This window comes from Nicotiana attenuata, unplaced genomic scaffold (assembly GCF_001879085.1).
Source record: "Nicotiana attenuata strain UT unplaced genomic scaffold, NIATTr2, whole genome shotgun sequence".
Taxonomy (NCBI): Eukaryota; Viridiplantae; Streptophyta; class Magnoliopsida; order Solanales; family Solanaceae; genus Nicotiana; species Nicotiana attenuata.
In genome coordinates, this window is record NW_017672698.1 from 144,105 (window position 1) to 166,431 (window position 22,327).

At 40.3% G+C, this 22,327-nt stretch overlaps 1 protein-coding gene across 1 annotated transcript; it reads right to left on the reverse strand.

Annotated features, from left to right (window-relative positions):
- Positions 1-531: 531 nt before the first annotated feature.
- LOC109214167 (photosystem II CP47 reaction center protein-like) lies at positions 532-21,806 on the reverse strand. The gene is made up of 2 exons (XM_019378058.1): positions 20,279-21,806; positions 532-611 (listed from the first exon to the last, which is right to left on the reverse strand). The coding sequence occupies exons 1-2, from the start codon at positions 20,931-20,933 to the stop codon at positions 532-534; spliced, it is 735 nt and encodes a 244-aa protein (XP_019233603.1). The 5' UTR covers positions 20,934-21,806.
- Between the last annotated feature and the right edge of the window lie 521 nt (positions 21,807-22,327).

The following is a 22,327-nucleotide window of genomic DNA, read 5'->3' on the forward strand; positions in this document are numbered from 1 at the left end:
TGAGAGATAGAGAGAGACGTAGAGAGAGAGAGAGAGAGAGAGCACAGGAGAAGAGAGAGACGGAGAGAAAGAGCCGCATGAGGGAGAGAGAATAAGGATGGGAAATAATTAACTCCTAATATAAATGGATACTCATTTAACTCCTCAAGTGTACATAATTGGTAATATTGTATATAGGAGGTAGTTAAATTGAAACTTTAGTAGGGAGGGTAATAAAGTTTCCAATAGTGTATAGGTATGTAAAAATTCCTTTGCATCTATATCCAATTTTTGAGTCACCTTTTAACTTATACCCGCTTTGCAAAAAAAATTGCAAGCGTACCCACTTTTCGGGTAATTTCAGACATACGGGCCTAAAGTAGCAAAGGCAATCACGCAAACTTCAGCATGTTTTGTAAATTACAACGTGTTTTTGCTGAAATTTTTGTTTTGTAATCGCTGAACTTCAGCATTCTAGGAGCTGAAGTTTGTTTTCTATTTGCTGAACTTCAGCATTCTAGGAGCTGAAGTTTATTTTGCATTTGCTAAACTTCAGCATTCTAGGAGCTGGAGTTTTTGCTTATATTTGCTGAACTTCAGCTCGATTATTCTAGGAGCTCCAACAGCTGAAGCTGCAAGTATTTATAGTTATGTGAAACAGGAGGCAAGTCTTGAGCTCCGACAGCTGAAGTTGCACTTGCAAAGGAGTATACTTTCAGGAGTACTGTTGCTGAAGTTCTCTAACCTAGGGGGAAGAATCTTGTTTCATTATCTGCCTGAGCAGTGCTTTTGCCTCCTCATTCATTACACGCTAGTACTGCACTCCTTTAGAAGGGCCAACAAAATGATCATCTGAAGGAAAATCTTGTTTACTCATGCGGTTCTTGTTGCCTTCCATCACGTTGATCGAACAAATAATGCAAGTTGATTCAACAAGTCACTAGTCTAGTGAAGTCTTTTTTACTATAATAATACTTACACAAAGTCTCATGTGTTTGAGAGAGAAAAGAAGAAGAAGAGGAGGAAGAAAGGAGCGCATAGATCAGGAAGAAGAAGAGGATACATCTGATGTTGACAAAATTAGGGTATTGGTTAAATAATTTTAAAAATATGGGTATAGGTTAAATGGGGACGACCAAATAGGGCGTCCCGTGCATTTTTTACAGTGAAACCTAACTTGAGCCCAATAGCTAATCTCAGGCCCAGGCAAGGCCAGAGAGAGGAAACGAAACCCCCCCCCCCGCTCCCCCTCCAAACTCCTAAAAAAATTAAGAAATATATATATATATATATATATATATATATATATATATATATATATATATATATATATATATATATATATGCATATATATATATGTGTGTGTGTGTGTGTGTGTTGGCTAGCGAATACAATTAGGTTCGCCCGACCGGCCAATTTTGTATTTTTCGAAGATGTGATTAGAAATTTGAAAAATTAGGTTTCATCCAACTTTCATGTAAAAGTTCATTTTTCTTCATAAGGCTACAATATATTTTCAAATAAAGTTTATATCTAAACACAATTTCAAATTATAAATACTCTTTCTGAACTTAACTCCATAACTTATTTATTTTTCATATTTTCTATGTCCAAATGCCTATATAATGTCCTCCTAGCCGGTTCTAATGTTGTAGTTAATAAGGCAAGTGCCTCCAAATTTAGGAGGCCCCATTTTTTAGAAATAATAGGTTTATAGGTATTTTAAAAAAATATATTTAGTACCTTTTTCTCATATAAAAGGAGTTTTTTTTTGCTATGTAAATAAAGTAACTGTTTGATTTGCTTAAAGATGGGTAGTATGCATATTTAACGTGTGAATTGGAATTGATTTGATAAGGGAAATAGTATAAGTTAAAGATAGTACTCTAATCGACATACTCAATTACATAAAAAGACTTTTCTTTTCCAAATGCTTTATTGCTTATAGAATAATATTAACAGTTCCCATAACATTTGTCTCAGCGAAAGAAGTTTTTCAAAATTAACATTATTGACCTTAGTTAAGATCGATAATGTCTCAAGAAAGATTAAATGGGTTGGCTATATTAGTTGAAAAGAAATTATTTAAAAAACTAATTATGAAAATATTATTAACACTTAGCATCTCAAAAATTTAGAAGAATAAATGATGATATGCTATAATTACGTATTTTAGTCGATTATTACATTCTAATTTACTGCACTTTAGTTGAGTTTGCACTTTAAAATCGCTAGTGTTTTGCACTAATTATGTGTTTTATGCCTTGTAGGAGTGATTCCGAGCTATATAGATGTTATGGAATGCATTCAAGTGATTTGGAGCTTTGAAGTCTGTGTAAAAGCCCAAGGAATTAAGCCGGGATCGTATTCGGAGATCAATAGATGATAGAGCAACAAAACGAAGAATCGAGTAGGCATATTGCGCACTGTCTAGTAAAATGCACATAACTTTTCGCTCAAAATTCCATTTGGCAATCAGAATATATGGTTGGAAATCTAACTCAAAGGGCTACAACTTTAATGTTTTATGTTTTTCTAAATTCCAAACAAGTGCTTTGCGGTCAGGTCCGCGGTCCAATCCGCGGCCGCGGACGTCCTGTCCAGGAAAAGTGTCCTTGTTCGCATAGAGAAGGTGTAATTGTTTGGGAACAACCCTACTTAGTATATATATACATGGAAAAAATGGTATTTTGCGGACTTTTGACATACTTTGGACATAATTTCGACCTAAGGAGGCTAAGGAGACCAGAGATTCAACCTAAGGAGGCAAGAACACACTAGGAGCAAAGCGGAGAATTCTTCTACGAGTTTTTCACTTCCTTCTTCCTATTTCCATTATTGGTTATGAGTTCTAGTATTGTAGTTATACATACTATTATGATTAGCTAATTTATTATCTAGGGGTTTGATGGAACCTCTAGGAGGATGAATTCTTGTTATGTTTTAATATAATTTAACCGTTGGATTTCTCTACTTGTTCAAATACGTGTTTGTTGATGTTGATTGAATGGCCATCAATTGACTGTGCCTATTTAGTGTGTACTTCTCGAGAGAGAGTATATATTTAGGTAGTTGTTGAACAACATCACTCCTAACGTATGTGAGAGATCAATACAGAGGGTTTAAAGGCGAGATTAGAGATAACGAAACCTTGGTGCGATCGTAGTGAGCGGTGAATTAGTGCCAGATAGCGTAGTTTGAGAGAATATGTCTAGTAAATTGTTGTAGTTGCTCAAGAGAGAATTATGGCACCTAAAGTGCTCACGATTAGTAGAGAATACATAGGCAAAATTGTAGGGAACATAGCGGGAAGGATTCTAACATTTTGGGAAATCATAACTCTAGACCTCCTAAATTTAATCTTCAACCCTTAGTATCTTTAGTTGTTAATTTACTGCATTAGTTTCTTAGTTAATTAGTTAGATATAAGAATCTTAATCTTTATAACTTAGAAATTTATTCGGGCTTGTCTTCTTAGCGATATTGAACAATTATGGAGAAACCTTAGTTCTCTGTGGGATTCGACTCCGGACTTTTAGATCGGATTATATTTGCAGCGACCGCTTATCCTTTTTAGGACTAGAGTTGGGCGTGATCAAATTTTGGCGCCGTTGCCGGGGAACTAACGGTGTAGCTGTAGGTGTACATATTGCTAGGTTGCAAGTTTGAACTTTTAGTTTTGTTTTGTTGTATTTGATTTTTTTTATGTTTTTGTTTTACTTGTTAATTTGAGAAACATGGCATCCTGGAATTATGGGAGTTTGGATGTTGGTATTTCTACTTTTAATCCTCCTTATGCATATTATGAAGAAAACCACCCATGGCAAAATTATCAAAATATTCCCGAGAGCGAGTTATGTGCACCAACTCAATCTTATGTGTGGAATGTATGTGATGTGTGGTGGTCAAGATGGTCACTTTTATGGTTGTGCTTATATTTCTTATCTTCCCCCAACCCCTTACTTTGATGGTTCTTCTTTTTCTTGTGAAGTTAATAGGAACAAAGAACCCAGGGATGATGACGTGAAAGAGATCAAGGATAAAGGTGCCGTGTGGAACAAAATAATGAGAAACAACTGCACATACAAAGTCAAGATGCTGCTATTCGCAACTTGGACACACAAGTGAGTCAACTAGTTGAGGTAGTTAACGCTCAACAAGCCAATATTGTGGATAGTAGCCAAGAAGAGCATGAATTAGATGCCAAAATTGAGGTGCAAACGGAGGAGGTCAGAGTAGAAAACCAACAATCTAACCAACTAGAATTTGAGGATGGCGATGTTGAAGAAGTGAGACTAGAGTCAGCCAAGGACATTAAGGATATACATTTTGTTGAATCTAGTATCATTGATGTTGAGGATGCTGAAAGTCCTGAAGTTCATGTGTGTGAGCGCATTGGTCCACACTCCAAGCATTTTTCCACATTGTGTTTGGATGATGATATGGAAATAGAGTCATCCGAACCAATTGAAGAGTCATGTAATGAGGAACAAGGTGCATATATTTTGGAATTTTTCTTGCCAGAAAGTCAGGATTACATACCTCATATAAAGGCTAACGAGTGCAGAATACTACATTATTTCCTTGGGCCAGTTAGATTCGTTCCACCGCCCCAAGATCATAATCATAAGCTTGAAGCAAAACTTGGGGTTCAATTCATAAGCTCGAGGTGGAGACAAAAAGTGATTCGCGTTGTGCCGCGATGTTAAATCAAGCGCTTATTGGGAGACAATCCAGCTTTACTGCTTTTTTTTATTTATTAATTTTTTTATTATTATTTTTATTTGTATTATTTTTGTAGTGTCAATTTTTGATTTTCTAGGAGTATGGAAAGCAAAGCTATTGGAAGGATGCAACATCAAACCAGATGGTTGGAACTAAGTGTGAGGTACCCGCACGAAGGACCAAGCCTGGGAGAAGTATGAGTACCCCATGAGCTGCTAGTGCTTCGGCCTCTGGCCTACTAGGGAGTTTCTTTTACCCTCTTATAGTTATGATGTGTATTGGGGACAATGCACAATTTTAAGTGTGGGGTGAGGAGATTGTCTGGGTGACTTTCTATGCTATTTTAGTTGTGTTAGTTTAATTGAATATTTTTTTTATTTTTCTTAGAAAAACAAAAAAAAGATTGGACTTTTCCCGACGATGGATCTATTAGACAATTTTCTTAAGGGATATAAGTTTAAAGAAAAAGACAAAAAGATTTTCTGTTGTCAGGTAGTATAGCAATTACCTCTTGGTTTTTCTTTGTGTCGCGGTTCTTTTCCAAGGGTCTTGTTTGAACCGGGTGTAGTTAGTTTTATTTTTTTAGGAGTAGGAGCTAGTGTGAGATGAATTGAATTGCAGCGATATCTCTTAACTTTGTTATGCCTCGAGAATAGTAAATACTCTGGTTGTGACGCTTAGGCTCAGTTTTTGACTCTTGTATAAGTACCTGAAATTGTATGGTCTTAACTTTGCTTAACTGCTTTGACTAGAGTGTCTTGATGAAACCAATCATGAGTGAGTTATGTGCCATGTGTGTGTGAGGTTTGGGTGTTATTCTGTGCATTGCATTTGAAGCCTAGAACTTGCCCCGTGTGTTTGCAAAGCAAAATTGTAGTTTGTTCAGTCTTGGAAGTGATATAGGCGTTTCTTTGTTGAGCCAGATATGTATATTTTACCCGCCTAATTGTTATGTATCTTAGTTAACCCCTTTGAGCCTGTAATCCTGTTTCTTGGGCAACCACATTACAAGCCTTACCCATTTGTTTGAATTAACCATCTATTTGAATCATTGTTACCTCTCATGAGCACTTGAATTGTTTATGAACTATGTAAAAGTTAAAATTTGGGGTGCCTGGTTTGGCTTTTGAGTGGAACTAATGAAATAAGGAGAAAGGTGCACTGTTTTGAAAAAAAAAATAGTTGTATTGCATTGGAAAAAAATATTCCTTGATAAGTGCTGACTCTTGATGTAATTGTGCTTAAAGAAGTATAGGGTAATATACATTGAGCTGAAGGTGGAGTTTGGTTTGACATAAGTATGAGGTTTGAATGTTAAAGTATATGTATTGAAGTGCTTAGGGAGGTGCAGTCACTCTTATATCTAAATGTATCCTACCCGTCCCGCAGCCTACATGAAAACCAAATAAAGTCCTACTTGATCCTAGACTGAATGAGCTCGATTAGTAGATACACTACGGGCAAGCCTATGGTGCATCTTTTGTGGCATATGAATGTTATTTCTGAGAGTGAGTGAATTCTTTCGATCTTGAGTTCCTAAGTGTTCTTAAATTTTATTATGTGGAACTACTCTTTTTTGTTGTGTGAGGGCACTTGATTCATGAAGGAGAGGTAATGTCAGTGACCTCTATGTTAGAGTAAGTGGGTGAGTTGTGAATAATGCGTGGTACTTGCGAGTCAAATATTGAGGTGAAGATGTTACGCTTTAGTGCTTAGTCTATTTTAAGTATTCTTGGTGTGACGAGTTAGGAGAATTGTTTAAAAATGTCGTGTCTATATAAATTGTAGTATGATTGCTCGAGGACGAGCAATGGTTTAAGTGTGGGGTGTTGATGATAGGCTATAATTACATATTTTAGTCGATTATTACACTCTAATTTACTGCACTTTAGTTGAGTTTGCGCTTTAATCGCTAGTGTTTTGCACTAATTGTGTGTTTTATGCCTTGTAGGAGCGATTCCGAGATATATAGATGTTATGGAATGAATTCAAGTGATTTGGAGCTTTGAAGTCCGAGTAAAAACCCAAGGAATTAAGCCGGGATCGTATTCGGGGATCAACTGATGATAGAGCAACGAAACGAAGAATCGAGTAGGCATATTGCGCACTGTCTAGTAAAATGCACATAACTCTGTTTGGGCTACACAATTGTCACGACCCCAACCCCGATCGTGATGGCGCCCAACACACTGCTAGGCAAGCCCGACCAATTTAATAACCTTAACCATTTGTATACAGTTCATGAATTAATCAACACGGATAAATTACTAAGTCATAATAATGAAATTCTGAAATAGAGTTAAAACATGCGAAATCCCAAATATAAACAACTACACAGCCCGAAGAATCCGGTGTCACAAGTCTGACTCTAATACATGAGTATCAACCTACTACATATCGTTCTCTAGAAATGCGGAAATAAAATAAATAAGATATAAGGAAGATCAGGACTGCGAACGTCCAATGCAGCTACCTTGAAACTCCCAAATATGGTGCTAGGCAGAGAAGTCCTCACTCAGCCTCATGTCACGACCCAAACCCCGCTCCGGTTGTGATGGCGCCTCTCGTGAAGACAAGGCCAGCCAACGAACCCTAATTGCTTCTTTCAAAAATAGATAAACATGAATAAACAATTTTAAAGATGATTCAATAATATTACTTAGTGGAAGTACAACCAAACACAGCCCAAACCGAGGTGTCACAAGTCACGAGCATCTAGAGGAGTCTAAATACAACTACAAGGCAAATAATATACAGAATAGAATTTTAGAATCAAAGGAAGAAATCTGGTGCCCTGAACGCTGGCGGTCACCTTGCTCAGCTATGATAGCAAAATCTTCAACCAGCTCAAAACCCACTACCGGGTGAACAAATACCTGCATCTGCATGCAAGGTGCAGGGAGTAAAGTGAGTACTCCAACTCAGTGAGTAATAAAAGTAAATAATAACTGAGCAGCAAGAAATCACGTAAAGCAACCAACATGCTGTATAGAAGCCGGGTACAATTTTCTGAGAAAACAATGAAATCTGTGAAATCTTTACAAATATCTTGGCTCAGTTCAAATCTCCTTTGAAAATGATCTTTTCAATAATTACGGAAATGATTTCAAAACAGTTAGTGCTGATAAGCACAGAAAAATCCGCCCTCGGGCATAAATACCACAGTATAACAGGTAAAAAGGGCAAACAAATATGCAAGATGAGCACATAAAAGTACGCCCCTCGGGCACATCTCAAAACAGTACCAGCCCCTTGGGCTCAATATCAATCGCTCAGAACAGTATCAGCCCCTCGGGCACAGTATCACATCACTCAGAACGGTATCAGCCCCTCGGGCGCAGTATCATTCACACAGTACAACATCAGCCCCTCGGGCTCACTCTCAAATCACATGGGTACCCGCGCTCACTGTGGGGGTGCAGACTCCGGAAGGGCTCCTACAGCCCAAGCGCTATATCATCATAAGGCCTGAAAGCCTGTACATATCAACATGAGGCCTGAAAGCCTTCTCACATCACACTCGAGGCCTGAAAGCCTCCTCACATATCGCTCGAGGCCTGAAAGCCTCCTCACATATACACTAGAGGCCTGAAAGCCTCCTCACATATCACTCAAGGCCTGAAAGCCTCCTCACATATCACTCGAGGCCTGAGAGCCTCCTCACATATCACTCGAGGCCTGAAAGCCTCCTCACATATCACTCGAGGCCTGGAAGCCTCCTCACCTCACGCTCAAAGCCTGAAAGCCTCACTCAGTCCAGAAAATATCATAAGCCCCTCGGGCATTAATAAAATAATAGTTCTCAGCCCAGACAGCAGTGAAATATCAGTAAAGTCTCAAAAATCGATTAAAACGGCTAAGTTTGCAAAAACAGTATAATCAACAGGACTGAATTCAAGTAGTATATCAAATGGTGAGGAAAGAGTGATAAAAATCCCCGGAGGGGTTCAAATAATTGGCACGAAGCCCAAGAATGGCAATCAGCCCAAATCATGATAATATCAAATAAGTTTCAGTCAAATACGCGGTAAAATCAACAACCGGGACGGACCAAGTCACAATCCCCAACGGTGCTCTACCCCACGCTCGCTATCCGGCGTGCAAGTCACCTCAATACAACACTACGGTGTGCAAATCCGGGGTTTCAAACCCTCGGGATATCATTTACAATCAATACTCACCTCCAACCGATGAAATCTCTAGCTCGCGACGCCTTTGCCCCTCAAACCGGCCTCCACGCGCGTCGAATCTAACCAAAATCAGAGCGAATACATCACAATATGCTAAGGGAACAATACCCAATCGAAAACAATCAAAAAATATCAAAAATCTCGAAATTAGCAAAACCCGAGCCCCGGGCCCACTTCTCGAAAAATCAGGAAATTAACATCGCCGGATTCCTTATCTCGCCATGAGTTCATACATACCAAGAACTCTCAAATCCGAGCTCAAATGGCCTATCAAGTGCCCAAATCAAATTTCAAATTCTCAAGCCCTAGTTCTTCAATTTTAGGCTTAATTCCTATGAATTTCTAGATGGATTTCACAATAAGAACGAGTTTTAAGTTCAAAAATCTTACCTCCAATCGATTCTCCTTGAATCCCTCTTCAATTTCCTCCAAAAAGCTCTCAAAAAGACCAACAATGGAGTAAATGAGCCCCAAAATCGCGGATGAAATGTTTTAAAACATTCTGCCCAGGTCACTGTAGCTAACTCTATGCGATCGCATCCTTGCCTCCGCGATCGCATAGTACAAAAAATTCCAGCCTCCAAAATACCTTATGCGATCGCAACATATGCTCTGCGATCGCAATGCATCAACACCTAACATTGTGCGATCGCAACCCACTATATGCGATCGCATTGAACAATTCAACATCCCCTCAAAATCCTTCTATGCGATCGCATGACTCCCTCTGCGATCGCATAGGACAAAAGTTCTCTGCAATTTTCTGCTACATTTTTACAACTCCAAACTTCCCGATAGCCATCCGAAATTACCCCGAGGCCCCCGGGACCTCAACCAAAAGCACCAACATATCCCATGACATCATTCAAACTTGCTCCAATCATCAAAACACCTCAAACAACATCAAATTACTCAAAACTCATCGAATTCAAGCCTAAGTTTCTCAAAACTTCCGAAATGCACTTTCGATCAAAAACCCGACCAAACAACATCCGAATGACCTGAAAATTTGCACACGTATCCAAAATCACCTAACGAAGCTACAGCAACTCTCGGAATTCCATTCCAACCCTCGGATCAAAATCTCACCCATCAACCGGAATTCGCCAAAATACTAACTTCGCCAATTCAAGCCTAATTCTACATCGGACCTCCAAAATCAATTCCGATCACACTCCTAAGTCACAAATCACTTCCCGAAGCTAACAGAATCACCGGAAATCACATCCGAGCCTTCCAACTCATAAGTCAACGTCCGGTTGACTTTTCCAACTTAAGCTTTCTTAAAAGAGACTAAGTGTCTCATTTTCTACCAAAATCAATCCAAATCAACTATAACACACCAAATACTGATAATGAAACATGAAGAAGCATAAAATGGGGGAAATGGAGCGGTAACTCATGAGACGACGGGTCGGGTCGTCACATCCTCCCCAACTTAAACCAACGCTCGTCCTCGAGCGTACTCAGAGTTGTCCTAGAAGCCAACCAACAGCTGAATAACCTTACCAAGGGTGATCCCACGTCACCCTATCTCATATAGGTCCGATAACACATTTTAACCGAAATTACACAATCCAGTCTAGCCCATAAATCATAGAACTACCTTTTCACTTCTGAAACCATCATTACGATCAAAACCTCACACCTCTACTTTGAATAGTCCGAACCAGCTGTAATAACCCATACCTGCAACCTCAGGTGAAATCATATGATATACTACATCATCCAAGCACTCGAAATAATAGCTTCTATTCACAGCAGTTGCCCACAACAACCAATTGCCGATAGAAAATCCCTTATTAGCTAAAGTCTTATTCCAACACTTTCGTATACTGCCAACGATGAATGGGACACGCAACAAACCATAACCATTTCTCAGATCAACCATCATGAATCCACTTCTCTTTTGACTAATACCACAACAGATTTTCCGAGCCAAACCTCGATATTATCCTTCCAACAAGCTGAAATCAAATCTGTTCGTATTCATTAATGACCCCAACAATCACCTCGAATCCAACACATCACTCTAGTGATATGACACCTCAATACAGGCCTAAGCCACAACTTGCATAATACACGCACCAATAAAAAACTGTCTTAACATACTCAAATCATGAAAAATGACTCAAACGAAAGAGCTGTACCTCAAGCTCATCAGTACCATCATAACACAAGGCTGAGACCCCGTCTCGCATCATAGAAATAGAACACCTGAATCAACCCCGAAAGGTCATATCTCCACGTGGCCTCGCCACAATGCGCGATCCTATCCAAACATTGTTACACATGAAACGCCTCAAGTCAGTATGCTCAAAATCAACATCCACGCACAATTTGGTGTCTGAAACCAAAGCAATTCATTACACCTACGGTGATTCAAATAACCTACGACACGCAACCTGATAGGTCATAACCAATACTCCATCTACCGAGCAACACCCAATTACTCTTCCCGCTCGACCTTCACTATGAATCCCCGGCAGAACCGCACCACATGTGCCCATAACCAACAAATCATAACATCTCAAAACACCGAAAAGCAAGTCAAGCTGCATACGTAGCCACATCAGCCTGCCAACGAACTCATTACCAAGGAGCCTGAAGTTGCTCCTTCCACTACTACAACTCCTGCCGGAGCCGTACCATACGGTGCCCGACACCAAATCAATATCGAAATCCACAACCTCGCCCGGCGACATGCCCGGCCACAAGAAACGCATCCGAAAAGTCCCTCAATACCGGAACTGAACCAATGGTAGAAACCTCTGCACTGACATCCATCATGAAGGCCCATTTAAGAAAAGCAGTCCTCCCCCAACCATCCGTTGGTCTTTGGAATACAAACCACTCTGCTAGAACATAATCCGATGCACCTCGCCACTCAACCCGTGGCATTTTCCGGCATAGCCCATAGTGTAATAGTCTAGAATAACCCAACGCTGAGACAGCCAGTCCACACCCCAACATTATATCAAAATCTAACATACCATGCAAAGAAAGGTCCACTCGGGCCTCCAAATCCCAATAGCCGCTAACGGTACCAATACACACGATCCACAACCACTACATAGTCTGTACCTGAGAACTCCCAGTTTCCAACTCCATATATCACACGAATCACCATACCTGGTCCCGAATTCCGCCGTATGAATACATATCACACCTCAAGTACCCAATCATTCCCCGAAATATATTCTGAAATTTCCCTTGTGCCATCAACTTAATCACATTACCTTTTTTTTTCTGAAACATATACCCTCGTCAAATCACTATGACTAGCAATACCATTTCCTTAGTCATTTGAAGATTATTCACCCTAATCATCTGAAGCTCGATCCTCTAATCACCTAAAACTGCCCGTGCTGCTTAAGAATTTAATGACTCACCATTCAGAACTGAACCGTAACCTTACACACACGAATCCCAATCCTCAACAACATATCGCATATACCATACCACACTAGGATAACATGAGAACTCCATCTCCCTTTTCCTAACCACAAACATCTACGTACTCAACTAGTCAAGGACTTCCATTGATCCCATCTAAAAGAAAAGTTATTACACATTCCTTGCTCCGCATGTTCATAGAAAATATACACCTCCAAACCACGATGAAACCCAACAAGGATTTTCTCCCAATTCCATTTGCACAAGCTAAACTGTCAGGACATAATCCTTCTAACTAGACCAAATAACAAGCTGTCTGAACTCAAGAGCTTTGCTGCACAATACCTGTAAGGGCTCATTACCTCGAACACATACGAATTATTAATCATATCCTTACCATACCGATTCGGTCCACTATGAAGCTATTCTATCTATCTAATTTCCCTTTTGATTCACCATCCACTTGATATTTCTCCCTTGTTGTAGAATCACAACGCCTCAACCTAGGCTTACCACACGAGACTCGAACATAAGACCACACTGTCTAAGACCCGTAGGCCACTGAATACTCTTTCAACTGTTCCCAGAAATACCACATTCCAGAATACTTTACTCTGAAGATCTTCCTGCGAATCCGAATTCGTTACCTTTACTTTCCAGATGACGATACATAGGATCCCATAATCAACATAAAAATACCACAAGTCTTGACCTTTTCCAATGAAAACACAGTCTCTAACCACATACACAACCTTAAGACACCTAATTGTTACCTGTAGAATCTTGAACACATTAAAACCATTATCGAGAGTCATTTACTTCTTATTCGAACTGCAATTTACCTGATTAAACGGACATAACCACCCGTGCCTTATTAGCACTCTGACACCGCAGGATATGACCTCATTCCAGTACAAACAAACATCTCCCTGCTCCATGCACCGAGCATTCTTTGCCAATAACACTCTAGACATTCCGTGATTCTCATACTCTATAAGGCGTAGTATGACCTCTGTCACAATTTTTCCTTTACTCTAGCCATAGCTAACTCACTCGCACGCCCCAAACTGGAACCAACATAGCACCTAACCGTGCAATCAGCTAATCAACAGCAACCTCCCCAACTTGGCTCGAAGCCATATATCAGGACACACTCGATAGCCCATAACATTTTTACTCTAATGATGCCACGATACCATAGTGAGATTAAACTCAAATCATCTACAAGTTTGTGAAAAACATAGATCATCTAGTACTGAAATCCTCTGCAAATCTCGTATTCATCCCCACATCAGTTGAGTCCACTCTCTTAAGCGACCCAAATTTTCAAATTTCAACTCGTACTTTTCAATTACACATGAGATCTTCTAACATACACATAAGGATCATATCACTTAAGAACACTCCGCAGGAGATAACCCACCTGCTTCGCCTCAATTTAGTATTTCTGCATACCTTCCACCGTCATACACATTACACAGTCGTTTAGTCTTCCTGGGCCTAAACTCATACCGCCACATGAAATGCACTTCTCTCCCCAACTAGGAGACACGAAAATATTCACCACGCGCCCACAACTCGGGGCTACACATCAAATCACCATAGGAATTGAACACTTAACAGTTCATCTATTATCCATCAGACTTCTTCGTCACTACCAAGTCATATAAATACATCTCGCTGTACTAACATACTCATCACATGAACATCCAACCGCCATTCCGGCTAATAGGAACAATACCGAACATATAAGTTCAAAACACTTGCTCACATAATCAGCACCTCAGTGCTCAAGCCAAAGGCAAGATCCGGCCTCAAGTCCTCCAGACTGGCCCAACATCAAACTCACAAAGATCATATCTCGCCCCTTGATCGGGGAATCATAAGCCATCAAGGCACATCTGACACTGAGCGCTCACGTGCGCATACCGCCACGTGGAAGGAATTTCAAGAGTTTCTTTTCAAGCTGAATCAAGGACGCACGATAAGAATTCAAGAATGTGAAGTTTTCCTAAAGGTTCTGCAGCCTCTCGAGGATAAATACAGACGTCTCCGTACCGATCCGCGAGACTCTACTAAACCTGCTCATGACTCGTGAGACCTAGTAACCTAGGCTCTGATACCAACTTGTTACGACCCAAACCCCGCTCCGGTCGTGATGGCGCCTCTCGTGAAGACAAGGCCAGCCAACTAACCCTAATTGCCTCTTTCAAAAATAGATAATCATGAATAAACAATTTTAAAGATCATTCAATAATATTACTTAGTGCAAGTACAACCAAACACAGCCCAAACCGGGGTGTCACAAGTCACGAGCATCTAGAGGAGTCTAAATACAACTACAAGACCAGTAATATACATAATAGAATTTTAGAATCAAAGGAAGAAATCCGGTGCCGCGAACGTTGGCGGTCACCTTGCTCAGCTATGATAGGAAAATCTTCAACCAGCTCAAAACCCGCTACCGGGTGAATAAATACCTGTATCTGCACGCAAGGTGCAGGGAGTAAAGTGAGTACTCCAACTCAGTGAGTAATAAAAGTAAATAATAACTGAGCAGCAAGAAATTACGTAAAGCAACCAACATGCTATATAGAAGCCGGGTACAATTTTCTGAGAAAACAGTAAAATCTGTGACATCTTTAGAAATATCTTGGCTCAGTTCAAATGTCCTTTGAAAATGATCTTTTCAATAATTATGGAAACGATTTCAAAACAGTTAGTGCTGATAAGCACAGAAAAATCCGCCCTCGGGCATAAATACCACAGTATAACAGGTAAAAAGGGCAAATAAATATGCAAGATGAGCACATAAAAGTACGCCCCTCGGGCACATCTCAAAAAATAGTACCAGCCTCTTGGGCTCAATATCAATCGCTCAGAACAGTATCAGCCCCTCGAGCACAGTATCACATCACTCAGAACGGTATCAGCCCCTCGGGCTCAGTATCAGTCACACAGTACAACATCAGCCCCTCGGGCTCACTCTCAAATCACATGGATACCCGTGCTCACTGTGGGGGTGCAGACTCCGGAGGAGCTCCTACAACCCAAGCGCTATATCATCATAAGGCCTGAAAGCCTGTACATATCAACATGAGGCCTGAAAACCTTCTCACATCACATTCGAGGCCTGAAAGCCTCCTCACATATCGCTCGAGGCCTGAAAGCCTCCTCACATATACACTCAAGGCCTGAAAGCCTCCTCACATATCACTCGAGGCCTGAAAGCCTGCTCACATATCACTCGAGGCCTGAGAGCCTCCTCACATATCACTCGAAGTCTGAAAGCCTCCTCACATATCACTCGAGGCCTAGAAGCCTCCTCACCTCACGCTCAAAGCCTGAAAGCCTCACTCAGTCCAGAAAATATCATAAGCCCCTCGGGCATCAATAAAATAATAGTTCTCAGCCCAGACAACAGTGAAATATCAGTAAAGTCTCACAAATCGATTAAAACGGCTGAGTTTGCAAAAACAGTATAATCAAAAGGACTGAGTTCAAGTAGTATATCAAATGGTGAGGAAAGAGTGATAAAAATCTCCGGAGGGGTTCAAATAATTGGCACGAAGCCCAAGTATGGCAATCAGCCCAAATCATGATAATATCAAATAAGTTTCAGTCAAATACGCGGTAAAATCAACAACCGGGACGGACCAAGTCACAATCCCCAACGGTGCTCTACCCCACGCTCGCTATCCGGCGTGCAAGTCACCTCAATATAACACTACGGTGTGCAATCCGGGGTTTCAAACACCCAGGATATCATTTACAATCATTACTCACCTCGAACCGGTGAAATCTCTAGCTCGCGACACCTTTGCCCCTCAAACCGGCCTCCACGCGCGTCGAATCTAACCAAAATCAGAGCGAATACATCACAATATGCCAAGGGAACAATACCCAATCGAAAACAATCGAAAAATATAAAAAATCTCGAAATTAGCAAAACCCGAGCCCCGGGCCCACTTCTCGAAAAATCAGGAAATTAACATCATCGGATTCCTTATCTCGCCACGAGTTCATACATACCAAGAACTCTCAAATCCGAGCTCAAATGGCCTATCAAGTGCCCAAATCAAATTTCAAATTCTCAAGCCCTAGTTCTTCAATTTTAGGCTTAATTCCCATGAATTTCTAGATGGATTTCACAATAAGAACGAGTTTTAAGTTCAAAAATCTTACCTCCAATCGATTCTCCTTGAATCCCTCTTCAATTTCCTCCAAAAAGCTCTCAAAAAGACCAACAATGGAGTAAATGAGCCCCAAAATCGCGGATGAAATATTTTAAAACATTCTGCCCAGGTCACTGTAGCTAACTCCATGCGATCGCATCCTTGCCTCCGCGATCGCATAGTACAAAAAATTCCAGCCTCCAAAATACCTTATGCGATCGTAACATATGCTCTGCGATCGCAATGCATCAACACCTAACACTGTGCGATCGCAACCTACTATATGCGATTGCATTGAACAATTCAACATCCCCTCAAAATCCTTCTATGCGATCGCATGACTCCCTTTGCGATCGCATAGGACAAAAGTTCTCTGCAATTTTCTGCTGCATTTTTACAACTCCAAACTTCCCGATAGCCATCCGAAATCACCCCGAGGCCCCCGGGACCTCAACCAAAAGCACCAACATATCCCATAACATCATTCAAACTTGCTCCAATCATCAAAACACCTCAAACAACATCAAATTACTCAAAACTCATTGAATTCAAGCCTAAGTTTCTCAAAACATCCGAAATGCACTTTCGATCAAAAACCCGACCAAACGACGTCCGAATGACCTGAAAATTTGCACACATATCCAAAATCACCTAACGGAGCTACATCAACTCTCGAAATTCCATTCCGACCCTCGTATCAAAATCTCACCCATCAACCGGAATTCGCCAAAATACTAAACTTCGCCAATTCAAGCCTAATTCTACACCGGACCTCCAAAATCAATTCCGATCACACTCCTAAGTCACAAATCACTTCCCGAAGCTAACCGAATCACCGGAAATCACATCCGAGCCTTCCAACTCATAAGTCAATGTCCGATTGACTTTTCCAACTTAAGCCTTCTTAAACGAGACTAAGTGTCTCATTTTCTACCAAAACCAATCCAAATCAACTATAACATACCAAATACTGATAATGAAACATGAAGAAGCATAAAATAGGGGAAACAGAGGGGTAACTCATGAGACGACGGGTCGGGTCGTCACCAGTAGTACCTGGATCTGCACGCAAGGTGCAAGGAGTAATGTGAGTACTCCGACCCTGTGAGTAATAAACATAAATAAAGGCTGAGAATATGAAATCTTGAATAGGCACAAAGTAATTCTATAAATACAGCAACCTGAACCCAGCAGCATAGAATCGGTAAATCAGTGAAAACAATTATAGAAATATCGCATCAGATAAATAAGTAAATGACAATCAAAATATGCAATGCAACACATAGACCGGTACTCTCCAGTACCCGCTGCGGCGTGCAGCCCGCTATATTTATTTATCGTCGACGGCGCTCACTGGGGGTGTGCAGACTCCGGGAGGGGCCCCTTACGGCCCAAGCGCAATAATAAGCCATATCGTGGCACCAACTAGGCCCTCGGCCTCATATCAATATCAATACAATACCGTTGCGGCGCGCAGCCCGATCCCAAACACAGTCCAAAATCACATAAGCCCCTCGGGCACAATAATATAGAAATATTCAGCCCAAACTTCATTAAAAATATTAATTAAGTTTCAAGTTTAATAAAAGGTGGTTGGGTTTGCAAAACAGTATTAAATAGTAGGACTGAGTTCAATGATATGTAAAAAAAATGGTAAGAAACCAGTAATAACAATCCCTGAAGGATTCAATCAATTGGCACGAAGCCCAAATATAGCAATCAGCTCAATTAAAATGATAATAAGTGAATTTCAGTCAAATACGTAGTATATTCATCTACCGGGACGGACCAAGTCACAATCCCCAACGGTGCTCTACCCCACGCTCGCTACCCGGCGTGCAAGTCACCTCAATATAGTGCTACGATGTGCAAATACGGGGTTTCAAACCCTCAGAACATCATTTACATCTATTACTCACCTCAAGCCGGCCAAAATCCTAGCTCGCTATGCCTTTGCCTCTCAAATCGACCCCCTCATGCGTCGAATATGATCAAAACTACAACGAATACGTCACAATATGCCAATGGAACAATACCCAATCGAAAACAATCGAAAAATAGAAAAAATCTCGAAATTAGCAAAACCCGAGCCCCGGGCCCACTTCTCACAAATCAGAAAATTTAACATCAACGGACTCCTTATCTCGCCACGAGTCCATACATATAAAGATTACCAAAATCGGAGTCCAAATGACCCCTCAAATCCCCATTTTAACTCTCTTAAGTTCCAAGCTCTAACCTCCATTCTAACTCCTTAATCCTTAGTTTTTCAGTCTAAATTCATGTAATAACACCTTAGAATTGCATTTTAGACTCAGAAATCCTTACCTCAAAGAAGTCCTTGATTTCTCTCTTCCAACTCGCCCAAATTCTCCAAGTCCGAAGTGAAAATATGAAACCCTTTGAAATTTCGCGAAGATGAAATTTAATAACACTGCTCAGTCATTTCCGCATCTGCGGCTCCCGCTTTTGCGGACCTATTCATATGTGTCTTCATATTTTGCTCATCATTTGGGTACGTCCCGAGGGTGTCTTGCTTTACCTGTTCATGTATCTACCCCGGTGGGCGATACTATTGTTGTAGACCATGTGTACCGGTCATGTTTGGTGACTATTGGGGGTCTGGAGACCGAGTTGATTTATTGCTATTGAGCATGGTGGACTTCGATGTTATCTTGGGCATGGACTGGTTATCTCCGTGTCATGCTAATCTAGACTGTCATGCTAAGACAGTCACTTTGGCTATGCCGGGTGTACCGCGGATTCTTCGGGTTGTGTAGTTGTTTATATTTGGGATTTCACATGTTTTAACTCTATTTCAGAATTTCATTATTATGACTTAGTAATTTATCCGTGTTGATTAATTCATGAACTGTATAAAAATGGTTAAGGTTATTAAATTGGTCGGGCTTGCTTAGCAGTGTGTTGGGCGCCATCACGAGTGGGGTTGGGGTCGTGACAACAATAAATAGTTGGAAAGCTAATTCAAAGCTCTACAACTTTCATGTTTTGTGTTTTTCCAAATTCCGAAGACAACAGGGTAAATCATGCGCGGTCAGGTCTGCGGACCAATCCGCGGCCGCGGACGTCCTGTCTGGGAAAAGTGTCATTTTTCGCGTAGGAGAAGGTGTAACTGTTTGGGTACAACCCTACTTGGTATATATACATGGAAAAACGGTATTTTGACAACTTTTGACATACTTTGGACATAATTTAGACCTAAGGAGGCTAAGGAGACCGGTGATTCGACCTAAGGAGGCACACACTAGGAGCAAAGCGGAGAATTCTTCTACGAGTTTTTTGCTTCCTTCTTCCTATTTCCGTTATTGGTTATGAATTCTAGTATTGTACTTATGCATACCATTATGATTATCTAATTTGTTATCTAGAATTTTGATGGAACCTCTTGGAGGATGAATTCTTGTTATGTTTTAATATAATTTAACTGTTGAATTTCTCTACTTGTTCAACTACGTGTTTGTTGTTGTCGATTGAATGGCCGTCAATTGACTGTGCCTATTTATTCTGTATTGCTCGAGAGAGAGAGTATATATTTAGGTAGTTGTTGAACTACATCACTCCTAATGTATGTGAGAGATCAATACGGAGGGTTTAAAGGCGGGATTAGAGATAACGAAACCTTGGTGCGATCGTAGTGACCGGTGAATTAGTGTCAGATAGCGTTGTTTGAGAGAATATGTCTAGTAAATTATTGTAGTTTCTCGAGAGAGAATTATGGCACATAAAGTGCTCACGATCAGTAGAGAATACATAGGCGAAATTGTAGGGAACATAGCGGGAAGGATTCCAACATTTAAGANGGAATAGGCCCGCTAATATGCCCAATGTTCCTGCTGCAATATGATGAGAGGCTATTCCTCCTGGAACAAAAGGATCAAAACCTTCCACGCCCCACGCTGGATTTACAGGTTGTACTTTTCCCGTTAGTCCATAAGGGTCGGACACCCATATTCCGGGACCATACAAGCCTGTTACATGAAATGCACCAAAACCAAAGCAAGCCACCCCTGAGAGAAATAAATGAATTCCAAAGATCTTTGGCAAATCCAAAGAGGGTTTTCCTGTACGTTCATCACAAAATATTTCTAGATCCCAATACACCCAATGCCAGATAGCTGCCAAAAAGCATAAGCCAGAAAACACAATATGTGCTCCAGCTACACCTTCGTAACTCCAAATACCCGGATTCGTTACAGTCCCCCCTGTGATACTCCAACCGCCCCATGAATTGGTTATTCCTAAACGAGTCATGAAGGGTATAACGAACATACCCTGTCTCCACATTGGATCAAGAACAGGATCAGAAGGATCAAAAACCGCTAATTCATACAGAGCCATCGAACCGGCCCAACCAGCAACCAGAGCTGTATGCATTATATGAACAGAAAGCAACCGACCGGGATCATTCAATACAACGGTATGAACACGATACCAAGGCAAACCCATGGAAATACCCCTTATATCAAAGATAAATAGACACTACGTAACTTTATTGCATTGGAAAAGACTATAATATGACTATCCTATGGACCACTCTTGTTCAGTCGATTATTTCCGAACAAGGGTGTTCTATTCTGTTGGTAATAATGGAACAATTCTGTTCGTAGGAACAAAGAGAAGCAGATTTATTCTATACTCGATAAGTACCAATACGCAATGGGGGAGTTAATCCCATTTTCTATGAGCGAATGAGTCCATACTTATTTATCATTAGAAAGACCTATTCGTAATAATTTGAGTTTATTCATTCTGTCTTTCTTTATGAATTTTTATAATCTATGGATAAAATAAATACGATAAAAACCAATATGAATATTATAAAGACAATAAAAAAAATTGTTACGTTTCCACCTCAAAGTGAAATATAGTATTTAGTTCTTTCTTTCATTTAATGCCTATTGGTGTTCCAAAAGTTCCTTTCCGAAGTCCTGGAGAGGAAGATGCATCTTGGGTTGACGTATAGTGCGACTTGTCAGATATATTGGGTCATATGGTATTTCCCCGTTCTCTCCCCCGATCGAGATATCCCCCGTTTCACCCAAGAAAGATAAATTTAATCATCAAAAATTTGGAGCGTGAAGTGCAATTAGATCCATTTTTGAGGGGATTCATATTACTATTATCAATTAGAATAATTCAATTAGAATAATTTATGGTTGGCTTGGTTGGACTAAAAAAATGAAGTATCCAGGCTCCGTTTAGAAAAAACCCAATTGGATTGGTAAGATATCTATGATTGCTATTCATATTTTTTCTTTGTAAAGAGATCCTAATTGTCAAGCAAAGTTATCTCAACTCTAAGAGATACTTGTATAAAATGAATTGAAAAAAAAAAAAAGAAATACAAAAAGAATGGTAATGGGAGCATTTGTCCTATATGTACAAATCCAAATCGGGCGGATCTTTACCCGGAGTAGAGCATAAACCTAAAAAGATGAAACAGACCCATTCAGGAACAAGAAAATACCATCGCGGTTTGGATTAAATCNATGCTGTGTATGAATCACTCACCTATTCTTCTGAATTATATGTATCCGCGGGATTAATTTGGAAAAACAGTAGGGATATGCAAGAACAAACAATTTTTATCGGAAACATTCCTCTAATGAATTCCCTGGGAACTTCTATAGTCAATGGAATATATAGAATTGTGATCAATCAAATATTGCAAAGTCCCGGTATTTATTACCGATCAGAATTGGACCATAACGGAATTTCGGTCTATACCGGCACCATAATATCAGATTGGGGAGGAAGACCAGAATTAGAAATTGATAGAAAAGCAAGGATATGGGCTCGTGTAAGTAGGAAACAAAAAATATCTATTCTAGTTCTATCAT